Consider the following 13,169-nt stretch of genomic DNA (forward strand, 5'->3'; position numbering starts at 1 on the left):
GAGACCAGGCCAGCGGCGGGCGCTCCGTCTCTACGGGTCTTGCACCAAAGCGGGGCAGCTGTTGATTTTGATTGGTAGCTTGCCCCGTTTTGGAGGCGGGCAGGGAGGGTGGCTGGCCAAACGGAGGCGTTTCCGAAGGCTCTATTAGAGCAGAAACCTCACTGGGGCTTGCGGGAACGAGACCCTACCACAAGGGTCTCGTCGCAAGTCCCAATGGTCGCGATGGTCATGACCATCACCTGGCCGCTCGCTAAAGCTGTGGGTGGTTACCCACAGCTTAGCGAGCGGCCAGGAGGCCATCTTTAAAAAAAAAACAGCAACGCCCTGATTCAGAGCGAACACGCTCTCAAAGAGCGTCCGGCTCTGAATCAGCCCCATTGTGCTCATGTCTGCACAGTCGCTGAATCTTCTACAATAACATTTTAGCACAATATAGATCTACTACTACTACTACCACTACTTCATCAAAGCCTTCCAGCTCCCATCCTAACTTGCTGCAACTTGCTCCTTCCTCTCTGTTTGTCTACCCCTCCCCTTTAGAATGTAATCTCTTACGAGCAGGGCCCTCTACCCTCTTGTGTTTCTCCTTACTTTACTTTCATCTACTTCTAACCCCCCACTAGGGCACCTAACACTTTGTTGCTTACGCTATGTTGCAGATCTAAATGTTATGGTCACTAATGTAGCAATATATATTACCATGTCCTTGTCCTGCATTGTATTGTACATGTAAGTCGCTTGTCAACCTATTTGTTTATACTTTGTAAGGCGCTGCAGAACACTTGTGGCGCCATATAAATAAAGGATAATAATAATAATCTAAAATATTTTGCGTGTCTCTTGGCTTGCAGTCATATATGTTTTTAAACATATTTGATGGTGTCGATTGTATGAAGAAATTATAATAACACTATCTCACCTGTGCAAATGAACTGTACTTTTAATGCAAACATGTGACTTTCCTCCTAAACAGTTGCTTTGATCTAAAATGAATTTGTTGCATTTGGGTAATATTGTGTAGTTACACACCAGTAACAAAATACTGTACTACAAATAATTTTTATAATACTTTTCTAACTAGAATGCATTTATTTGAAGACTGTCAAAATATGAAAGCTGTTTATAATAAGCAGTGAATGTTTTGTAACAGGAAATCGGATTCTTTGATGATCATGCAAATGCAGTTGGTGTTTTACTGACCAGACTTGCTACAGATGCATCACAAGTAAAAGGGGTATGTATTAGTGACGCACTTTAGTCCTCTAAAGTTTGTCAATTTACGGTTATATTAAAGTGGATCTCCGACCTATTGTCACAGATGCAAAGAGCATGCGCAGAAGCAAATGTACGCATTTTTACGTATCTTCCTCTTGGTTGGATTTCTCGTCGTGAAATTAGTGTTTTGGGGTGAGAACTAGGCAGTGACCATGTGATTGCACGGAACTAGGCAGTGACCATGTGATTGCACGGAACTAGGCAGTGACCATGTGATCGCACGGAACTAGGCAGTGACCATGTGATCGCACGGACTAGGCTGTGACCATGTGATCGCATGGAACTAGGCTGTGACCCTGTGATCGCACGGAACTAGACTGTGACCATGTGATCGCACGGAACTAGGCTGTGACCATGTGATCGCATGGAACTAGGCTGTGACCATGTGATCGCACGGAACTAGGCTGTGACCATGTGATCGCATGGAACTAGGCTGTGACCATGTGAATGCATGGAACTAGGCTGTGACCATGTGATAGCATGGAACTAGGCTGTGACCATGTGATCGCATGGAACTAGGCTGTGACCATGTGATCGCATGGAACTAGGCTGTGACCATGTGATCGCACGGAACTAGGAAGTGACCATGTGATGGCACAGAACTGTTCCGTCTTGTAGGAGTGTCGTGTGTAGGAGAGTCGTGCGTATGGTGGGAAGCCTGTTTCAGGTGGATTTCTTACCCTTAGGATGTGGCAAATGTCGATGGTTATCGCTGCATATGGGAAAGTATTGGGTGGAGCGGCTTCCAACTTGAATCTGCGCAGATTTTTGCATTTGCTCTATGGAAATTTGCATTAGCGTAATGCAGTAAAGATGACTTCCATAGCATCACGCAAACACGGCCACTTTGCGTCCCACTAAGAGTAAGCCCTATGTGTTATGTCTTACATGCCTGAAAATAAGGCTCTTTACTTTAGCTGGGCACATATCTAATTGACGGTGCGAAACGGCGATGCGATGTAACGATACATTGCTTAGCCATATGTGCCATACGTCAGCCCGATGTATTGTTACATGCTGCATGTAACAATACTGCGTTGGCCGTGGAATCGTCCCATTGAACGTTCAGCACATCCAATGGAACCATTTGATGAACGACAGCAGTAAATGATGGATTGGGCATACACACTATACAATGTGTACGTTATATTGAACAATACATCGTATAGTGTGAACCCGGCTTTAAACTCAGGGACTTGGGATGTGTGAAGGACATTCTTAGAAATATGGTAGCAGCTACTAAGCAACTAATCTCTAATAAATTATTTCCAGAGTAAATAGATCTGTTCTAAAAACCAAGGACATTTTCACAGTATAGAGAAACAAGGAAACTACTACTTCACAAAATAATGAATATTTGAATAAACTTATTTTATTTCAACAACCTCTTTTTGTATCTTTGAAAAAATAAATCAGAAAAATTTTCTTTTCAGAGACATTGTAATATAAAGTAATTTCTTCTTTTACAATGGTGCCTTCAATTGGGCTGGTGTTTTATCAATAATACCAATTTCACTTCATTTTCCTATCTCCAGGCTACTGGCAATCGTATTGGTTTGATCACTATGACAGTGTGCACTCTTCTGGCAGCAATCATAATTGCGTTTGTGCATGGCTGGCAGCTAACGCTGCTTATTCTGGCATGTATACCATTTCTGATTGGTGCAAATTTCATTAGAATGAAATCCATGTCTGGCCACGCATCAAAGGATCAGAAAGCTTTAGAGGAAGCCGGAAGGGTAAGTCAGTTTAATTGTCAAAATGTGACTGTGAAAGAATACTGTTGTCAATATATTTTACTTCTAAGGAATTGGGAGGATAATAAATAAAAATCAAACATCTAAATAAATTAAAATAGCAAAATATGAAAGTCATTGTGATATAGGCTAGGGCGGGGCTCACTGGGGATGTTTTCAGTTTCCTGTTTTCAGACACAGGTTATTCCTATGGAGAATCTATTATTTTCAGTTGGTAGAATAAAGTGAGAAGTCTATGGGAGGGTGATTGATTTTTTTTAATATCTATGCTATATTTTTACCCGTGTACATTGATATATGCCTGTTTAGTACTTCATACTAACATGGTATTTTATCCATTTAACTAAGCCTGCATTATAGTTTTCAGTAAAAATGACTAGTATATACAAAAGAGCCTATTTTGGTGACTAGTATATACTACAGAGCTCCATTCTACAGGCTTCTGTGCACTATATATTCTCATTCTGGTGGCTAGTATAAACAATAGAGTTCCATTCTGCAGGAGTCTGTGCACTGTATAGTATCATTCTGGTAGCTAGTATACTATATACTACAGAGCTCCATTCTGCAGAGTTCTGTGATTTGTATAGTCTCATTGTGGTGGCTAATGTAAACTACAGAGCTCCATCCTGCAGGCTTCTGTACACTATATATTCTCATTCTGGTGGCTAGTTTAAACAATGGAGCTCCATTCCGCAGGCTTCTGTGCACTATATATTCTCATTCTGGTGGCTAGTATAAATAATGGCGCTCCATTCTGCAGGAGTCTGTGCACTGTATAGTCTCATTCTGGTGACTAGTATAAATAATGGATCTCCATTCTGCAGGAGTCTGTGCACTGTATAGTCTCATTCGGGTGGCTAGTATATACAACAGAACTCCATTCTGCAGACTTCTGTGATTTGTATAGCCTCATTGTGGTGGCTAGTGTAAACTACAGAGCTCCATTCTGCAGGCTTCTGTGCATGGACTAGTCTCATTCTGGTGACTAGTATATATTACAGAGCTGCTGGTTTCTGTGCACTGTATAGTCTCATTCTGGTGGCTAGTATATACTACAGAGCTCCATTCTGCAGGCTTCTGTGCACTTTATAGTCTCATGTGGTTGGGTATGGGATGCCAGCGCTTGGGATGCCCGTAGTCAAAATCCCAACGCCGGCATCCCGACAAAGTTAGGATCCGACACCTGTCGGGACATATCCTAACCCTCCCTCCCGGTACCCAAAACTTAACCTCCCCATTAGTGCCTAAACCTAACCCTCCCCCCCCCCCCCTCCCCAGTACCTAACCCTAACCCCAATACTTACCCGGGATGTCGGGATTCTGGCAGGTGTCAGGATTCCGGGGCCAGCATTCTTAGCGTCGGCATCCCAACTGTCGGTATTATTATAACTACATCCCGTCTTATTCTAGTGACTAGTATAGACAATAGAGCTCCATTCTGCAGGCTTCTGTGCACTGTAGAGCCTCATTCTGGTGAAAAACATGTGTCTGTGCAGTTCAAAACTGGGTGCACAAAGACATCACTGAACAAAAGAGGATACAACAAATTTTCATTCTTGTTTTGTGAGTGCAATAAAATTCAGTTATTGTTTCCTTATAGGGGTCTTTGTCAGCAAAGTCCCACTCCTTACTCAGTTAAAGCTTTGGACTCTATGACATTTCTCATTCCTCAGTATCATGACGGTCCATGGTAGGGGTGAGCGGGTTCGGATTTCTGAAATCCGAACCCCCCCGAGCCCCCCCGATCCGAGTCCGATCCGAAGCAGGCTCGACTTTTCCCGCCTGACTCGGATCTGAAATCGAGGCAAAACGTCATCATCCCGCCTTCCGAGTCTCGCGGGTTTTGGATCCTATATAAGGTACCCGCGTCGGCGCCATTTTCTCACTCGGCTGTGGACAGTGAAGAGGGAGGGTGGGAGTTAGGGCTGTGTACTGTAGTGTAGTGCTGCTGTTGTCCACTACTTCAAAGTCCATAGGGGCTGGCTGTGTTGTGCTGTGCTGCTGTTGTTAATAGGGGCTGTGTCCACTACTTCAAAGTCCATAGGGGCTGGCTGGACTGTGTTGTGCAGTCAGTTCTCCATAGGGGCTGTGTCCACTCCAAAGTCCTGTGCAGTGTCCCAGTCCTAAAGGAGTGCTGTAGTGTTGTCCAGGGGGTGCTCTGTCCATCAGGGGTGCTCCCCCCAAGTGCTAAAAAAATAATATATTTTCTGTGTTTGTGAATTGTGTGCGCAGTAGCCGCACGTGCATCAACAAAGTAGTGCCAAGCGTGCGCCTGTGTCATAAGTAAAGGGCCGGCTGGCTTGACCGTTAAAGGGTGCTGTAACCCCCGAAAGTACACTCCAGTCCAAACCAAAAAAAAATTATTTTCTGTGTTTGTGAATTGTGTGCGCAGTAGCCGCACGTGCATCAACAAAGTAGTGCCAAGCGTGCGCCTGTGTCATAAGTAAAGGGCCGGCTGGCTTGACCGTTAAGGGTGCTGTAACCCCCGAAAGTACACTCCAGTCCAAACCAAAAAAAAAATTATTTTCTGTGTTTGTGAATTGTGTGCGCAGTAGCCGCACGTGCATCAACAAAGTAGTGCCAAGCGTGCGCCTGTGTCATAAGTAAAGGGCCGGCTGGCTTGACCGTTAAGGGTGCTGTAACCCCCGAAAGTACACTCCAGTCCAAACCAAAAAAATAATAATTTTCTGTGTTTGTGAATTGTGTGCGCAGTAGCCGCACGTGCATCAACAAAGTAGTGCCAAGCGTGCGCCTGTGTCATAAGTAAAGGGCCGGCTGGCTTGACCGTTAAGGGTGCTGTAACCCCCGAAAGTACACTCCAGTCCAAACCAAAAAAAAAATTATTTTCTGTGTTTGTGAATTGTGTGCGCAGTAGCCGCACGTGCATCAACAAAGTAGTGCCAAGCGTGCGCCTGTGTCATAAGTAAAGGGCCGGCTGGCTTGACCGTTAAGGGTGCTGTAACCCCCGAAAGTACACTCCAGTCCAAACCAAAAAAAAAATTATTTTCTGTGTTTGTGAATTGTGTGCGCAGTAGCCGCACGTGCATCAACAAAGTAGTGCCAAGCGTGCGCCTGTGTCATAAGTAAAGGGCCGGCTGGCTTGACCGTTAAGGGTGCTGTAACCCCCGAAAGTACACTCCAGTCCAAACCTAAAAAAAAATTATTTTCTGTGTTTGTGAATTGTGTGCGCAGTAGCCGCACGTGCATCAACAAAATAGTGCCAAGCGTGCGCCTGTGTCATAAGTAAAGGGCCGGCTGGCTTGACCGTTAAAGGGTGCTGTAACCCCCGAAAGTACACTCCAGTCCAAACCAAAAAAAAATTATTTTCTGTGTTTGTGAATTGTGTGCGCAGTAGCCGCACGTGCATCAACAAAGTAGTGCCAAGCGTGCGCCTGTGTCATAAGTAAAGGGCCGGCTGGCTTGACCGTTAAGGGTGCTGTAACCCCCGAAAGTACACTCCAGTCCAAACCTAAAAAAAAATTATTTTCTGTGTTTGTGAATTGTGTGCGCAGTAGCCGCACGTGCATCAACAAAGTAGTGCCAAGCGTGCGCCTGTGTCATAAGTAAAGGGCCGGCTGGCTTGACCGTTAAAGGGTGCTGTAACCCCCGAAAGTACACTCCAGTCCAAACCAAAAAAAAAATTATTTTCTGTGTTTGTGAATTGTGTGCACTGTGGCTGCACGTGCATCAACAAAGGAGCAGCGCCAAGCGTGCGCCTGTGTCCCATAAGTAAAGAGCCGGCTGGCTCATTTCTTAAAGGGTGGTGTAACCCACAAAGTGCACTACTCTCCAGCAAAAATAAAATAATATTTTCTGTGTTTGTGTGCGCTTTAGCCGCACGTATATATATCAATATAACATAAATGGAGGACCAAACTTTCTCCGATAAAAATAAAATAGGGAAAGATCAAGAACCTCTTCCTCCTAGTGCTGTTGCTGCTGCTGGGAGTTGTTCATCATCCCAGAGAGGAAGTAGGAACATCACTACTTTTACTAAACAATTGACCCTCCAACAGTCCCTAGCGATGAGGATGAAGTACGACAGCAGTCATCCTGAAGCAAAACGTATAACTGAGGCCTTGACTGCTATGTTGGTGTTAGACGTGCGTCCGGTATCCGACATTAGTGCAGTGGGATTTAGACAATTGATGGAGGTAGTGTGTCCTCGGTTCCAAATCCCGTCTAGATTCCACCTGCATCCTCAAAGCAGCAGCGACAAGCGTGCGTCTGTCTGTTAAAGGGTGGTGACACCCTCAAAGTGTTCTACACAAACAATTAAAATATTGTTCTTTTTTTTTCGGTCTTTGTGAAATGTGTGGGCTGTAGCCTCACCTGCATCCTTAAAGCAGCAGCGACAAGCGTGCGTCTGTCTGTTAAAGGGTGGTGTAACTCTCAAAGTGTTCCAAAAAAAAAACAACTATTTTTTTAATGTGTTTGTGACTTGTGTGCGATGTAGCCACACTTGCATCCTCAAAGCAGCAGCGACAAGCGTGCGTCTGTCTGTTAAAGGGTGGTGACACCCTCAAAGTGTGCTACACAAACAATTAAAATATTGTTCTTTTTTTGGGGGGCTTTGTGAAATGTGTGGGCTGTAGCCACACCTGCATCCTTAAAGCAGCAGCGACAAGCGTGCGTCTGTCTGTTAAAGGGTGGTGACACCCTCAAAGTGTGCTACACAAACAATTAAAATATTGTTCTTTTTTCTGTCTTTGTGAATTGTGTGGGCTGTAGCCGCACCTGCATCCTTAAAGCAGCAGCGACAAGCGTGCATCTGTCTGTTAAAGGGTGGTGACACCCTCAAAGTGTGCTACACAAACAATTAAAATATTGTTCTTTTTTCTGTCTTTGTGAATTGTGTGGGCTGTAGCCGCACCTGCATCCTTAAAGCAGCAGCGACAAGCGTGCGTCTGTCTGTTAAAGGGTGGTGACACCCTCAAAGTGTGCTACACAAACAATTAAAATATTGTTCTTTTTTTTTTGGTCTTTGTGAAATGTGTGGGCTGTAGCCGCACCTGCATCCTTAAAGCAGCAGCGACAAGCGTGCGTCTGTCTGTTAAAGGGTGGTGACACCCTCAAAGTGTTCTACACAAACAATTAAAATATTGTTCTTTTTTTTTCGGTCTTTGTGAAATGTGTGGGCTGTAGCCGCACCTGCATCCTTAAAGCAGCAGCGACAAGCGTGCGTCTGTCTGTTAAAGGGTGGTGTAACTCTCAAAGTGTTCCAAAAAATAAAAAACTATTTTTTAATGTGTTTGTGACTTGTGTGCGATGTAGCCACACTTGCATCCTCAAAGCAGCAGCGACAAGCGTGCGTCTGTCTGTTAAAGGGTGATGACACCTCAAAGTGTTCTACACAAACAATTAAAATATTGTTCTTTTTTTTTTCGGTCTTTGTGAAATGTGTGGGCTGTAGCCGCACCTGCATCCTTAAAGCAGCAGCGACAAGCGTGCGTCTGTCTGTTAAAGGGTGGTGACACCTCAAAGTGTTCTACACAAACAATTAAAATATTCTTCTTCTTTTTTCTGTCTTTGTGAATTGTGTGGGCTGTAGCCGCACTTGCATCCTCAAAGCAGCAGCGACAAGCGTGCGTCTGTCTGTTAAAGGGTGGTGTAACCCTCAAAGTGTGCTCCACAAACAATAAAAATATTCTTTTTTTTTTTCTGTCTTTGTGAATTGTGTGGGCTGTAGCCGCACTTGAATCCTCAAAGCAGCAGCGACAAGCGTGCGTCTGTCTGTTAAAGGATTACATCGGTGACAGCATCCAAGTAGGCATGTCAGACAGTCCGTACCTGTACTGGCAGGAAAAAGAAGCAATTTGGAGGTCCCTGTACAAACTGGCTCTATTTTACCTGAGTTGCCCCCCCTCCAGTGTGTACTCCGAAAGAGTGTTTAGTGCAGCCGGGAACCTTGTCAGCGAAAGGCGTAGGAGGTTGCTTCCACAAAATGTGGAGAAGATGATGTTCATAAAATGAATTATCAACTCTTCCAGGGAGACCAGCCTCCAGAACGTACAGAGGGACCTGTGGTTCCAGCAGGGACGAATTAATACTCTGTGAGGATGAGGATGTACACACTGAAGAGGGTGAGGAATCGGTGGATGAGGAGGATGAGGATGACATCTTGCCTCCGTAGAGCCAGTTTGTGCAGGGACACATTAATTGCCAGCTTGTTTTGTGGGGGCCCAAACGAACCAATCATTTCAGCCACAGTTGTGTGGCAGACCCTGGCGCTGAAATGATTGATTTGTTAAAGTGTGCATGTCCTGTTTATACAACATAAGGGTGGGTGGGAGGGCCCAAGGACAATTCCATCTTGCACTTCTTTTTTTTCTTTGCATTATGTACAGTTTGGGGCCTAGTTTTTCTAACTGCCATCCTGTCTGCCACTGCAGTGTCACTCCTAGATGGGTCACGTGTTTGTGCCGCCCACTCGTGTCGCTTAGCATAGTCATCCAGCTACCTCGGTGCAACCTTTTGGACATGAAAACACTATTGTGAGGTGTGAGGTGTTCAGAATAGACTGGAAATGAGTGGAAATTAAGGTTATTGAGGTTAATAATAGCATAGGAGCAGAGAAACCAACAAATTCTGTGATTTTAGCTGTTTTTATGCTTTTTTTAAAAAAAATACAGATCCAAAACACAAAACCCAGAACCCAAAACACGGAAGGGTGGTTTTGGCAAAACCAATCCAGATCCAAAACACGAAGAAAGATCCAGATCCAAAACCAAAACACGAAAAGTGGCCGGTGCACACCCCTAGTCCATGGTCACACCAACAGCAAAATCTCACTTGTGCACACAATAGAGCATGTGGTAATGACATGACATAAAATAGGTGCTTAGTAATATCATGATTTTGGTAACTACCACTAATGAAGAATAATATAAATGCATAACCGCTCAAATTGTTGTTGCCCAAAAATGAAGCTTGTTAGTTAGAGGTAGGGGTGTGCACCGGCCACTTTTCGTGTTTTGTGTTTTGGTTTTGGATCTGGATCTTTCTTCGTGTTTTGGATCTGGATTGGTTTTGCCAAAACCACCCTTCCGTGTTTTGGGTTCTGGGTTTTGTGTTTTGGATCTGTATTTTTTTTAAAAAAAGCATAAAAACAGCTAAAATCACAGAATGTGTTGATTTTTCTGCTCCTATGCTATTATTAACCTCAATAACGTTAATTTCCACTCATTTCCAGTCTATTCTGAACACCTCACACCTCACAATAGTGTTTTTATATCCAAAAGGTTGCACCGAGGTAGCTGGATGACTATGCTAAGAGATACGAGTGGGCGGCACAAACACGTGGTCCATCTAGGAGTGACACTGCAGTGGCAGACAGGATGGCAGTTTGAAAAACTAGGCCCCAAACAGTACATAATTCAAATAAAAAAAAGAGGTGCAAGATGGAATTGTCCTTGGGCCCTCCCACCCACCCTTATGTTGTATAAACAGGACATGCACACTTTAACAAACCAAACATTTCAGCGCCAGGGTCTGCCACACGACTGTGGCTGAAATGATTGGTTCGTTTGGGCCCCCACAAAACAAGCTGGCAATTAATCTGTCCCTGCACAAACTGGCTCTACGGAGGCAAGATGTCGTCCTCATCCTCCTCATCCACCGATTCCTCACCCTCTTCAGTGTTGTGTACATCCTCATCCTCACAGAGTATTAATTCGTCCCCGCTGGAATCCACAACCACAGGTCCCTCTGTACATTCTGGAGGCTGGTCTCCCTGGAAGAGTTGATAATTCATTTTATGAACATCATCTTCTCCACATTTTGTGGAAGCAACCTCCTACGCCTTTTGCTGTCAAGGTTCCCGGCTGCACTAAACACTCTTTCGGAGTACACCATGGAGGGGGGCAACTCAAGTAAAATAGAGCCAGCTTGTACAGGGACCTCCAAATTGCTTCTTTTTCCTGCCAGTAGAGGTACGGACTGTCTGACATGCCTACTTGGATGCTGTCACCGATGTAATCCTTTAACAGACAGACGCACGCTTGTCGCTGCTGCTTTAAGGATGCAGGTGCGGCTACAGCCCACACATTTCACAAAGACAGAAAAAAAAAGAATTTTTTTATTGTTTGTGGAGCGCACTTTGAGGGTTACACCACCCTTTAACAGACAGACGCACGCTTGTCGCTGCTGCTTTGAGGATGCAAGTGTGGCTACAGCCCACACAATTCACAAAGACAGAAAAAAAAAGAATTTTTTTATTGTTTGTGGAGCGCACTTTGAGGGTTACACCACCCTTTAACAGACAGACGCACGCTTGTCGCTGCTGCTTTGAGGATGCAAGTGTGGCTACAGCCCACACAATTCACAAAGACAGAAAAAAAAAGAATTTTTTTATTGTTTGTGGAGCGCACTTTGAGGGTTACACCACCCTTTAACAGACAGACGCACGCTTGTCGCTGCTGCTTTGAGGATGCAAGTGTGGCTACAGCCCACACAATTCACAAAGACAGAAAAAAAAATTTTTTTTTATTGTTTGTGGAGCGCACTTTGAGGGTTACACCACCCTTTAACAGACAGACGCACGCTTGTCGCTGCTGCTTTGAGGATGCAAGTGTGGCTACAGCCCACACATTTCACAAAGACAGAAAAAAAGAAGAATATTTTTATTGTTTGTGGAGCGCACTTTGAGGGTTACACCACCCTTTAACAGACAGACGCACGCTTGTCGCTGCTGCTTTGAGGATGCAGGTGGAATCTAGACGGGATTTGGAACCGGGGACACACTACCTCCATCAATTGTCTAAATCCCACTGCACTAATGGCGGATACCGGACGCACGTCTAACACCAACATAGCAGTCAAGGCCTCAGTTATACGTTTTGCTTCAGGATGACTGCTGTCGTACTTCATCCTCATCGCTAGGGACTGTTGGAGGGTCAATTGTTTAGTAAAAGTAGTGATGTTCCTACATCCTCTCTGGGATGATGAACAACTCCCAGCAGCAGCAACAGCACTAGGAGGAAGTGGTTCTTGATCTTTCCCTATTTTATTTTTATCGGAGAAAGTTTGGTCCTCCATTTCTGTTATATTGATATATACGTGCGGCTAAGGCGCACACAAACACAGAAAATATTTTTTTATTTTTGCTGGAGAGTAGTGCACTTTGTGGGTTACACCACCCTTTAAGAAATTAGCCAGCCGGCTCTTTACTTATGGGACACAGGCGCACGCTTGGCGCTGCTCCTTTGTTGATGCACGTGCAGCCACAGTGCACACAATTCACAAACACAGAAAATATTTTTTTATTTGGTTTGGAGTGTACTTTGGGGGTTACAGCACCCTTTAACGGTCAAGCCAGCCGGCCCTTTACTTATGACACAGGCGCATGCTTGGCACTACTTTGTTGATGCACGTGCGGCTACTGCGCACACAATTCACAAACACAGAAAATATATATTTTTTTTGTTTGGACTGGAGTGTACTTTGGGGGTTACAGCACCCTTTAACGGTCAAGCCAGCCTGCCCTTTACTTATGACACAGGCGCACGCTTGGCACTACTTTGATGATGCACGTGCGGCTACTGCGCATACAATTCACAAACACAGAAAATATATTTTTTTTTGGTTTGGACTGGAGTGTACTTTGGGGGTTACAGCACCCTTTAACGGTCAAGCCAGCCGGCCCTTTACTTATGACACAGGCGCACGCTTGGCACTACTTTGTTGATGCACGTGCGGTTACTGCGCACACAATTCACAAACACAGAAAATATTTATTTTTTTGGTTTGGACTGGAGTGTACTTTGGGGGTTACAGCACCCTTTAACGGTCAAGCTAGCCGGCCCTTTACTTATGACACAGGCGCACGCTTGGCACTACTTTGATGATGCACGTGCGGCTACTGCGCACACAATTCACAAACACAGCAAAAATATTATTTTTTTAGCACTTGGGGGGAGCACCCCTGATGGTCAGAGCACCCCCTGGACAACACTACAGCACCCCTTTAGGACTGGGACACTGCACAGGACTTTGGAGTGGACACAGCCCCTATGGAGAACTGACTGCACAACACAGTCCAGCCAGCCCCTATGGACTTTGAAGTAGTGGACACAGCCCCTATTAACAGCAGCACAGCACAACACAGCCAGCCCCTATGGACTTTGAAGTAGTGGA

At 44.9% G+C, this 13,169-nt stretch overlaps 1 protein-coding gene across 4 annotated transcripts in view; it reads left to right on the forward strand.

Moving 5' to 3' along the window:
• The window catches only part of LOC148542032 (ATP-dependent translocase ABCB1-like), a 180,542-nt gene that overhangs the window by 152,879 nt on the left and 14,494 nt on the right, over nucleotides 1-13,169 (forward strand). For all 4 annotated transcript variants that reach the window (XM_088476374.1, XM_088476384.1, XM_088476365.1 and 1 more), the window contains exons 21-22: nucleotides 1,151-1,234; nucleotides 2,811-3,014. In XM_088476374.1, coding sequence (XP_088332500.1) covers nucleotides 1,151-1,234; nucleotides 2,811-3,014 — 288 coding nt within the window. The remainder of the gene's footprint in view (nucleotides 1-1,150; nucleotides 1,235-2,810; nucleotides 3,015-13,169) is intronic.

This window comes from Taudactylus pleione, unplaced genomic scaffold (genome assembly GCF_031769625.1).
Source record: "Taudactylus pleione unplaced genomic scaffold, aTauple2 ptg000016l, whole genome shotgun sequence".
In the NCBI taxonomy this organism is placed as follows: domain Eukaryota; kingdom Metazoa; phylum Chordata; class Amphibia; order Anura; family Myobatrachidae; genus Taudactylus; species Taudactylus pleione.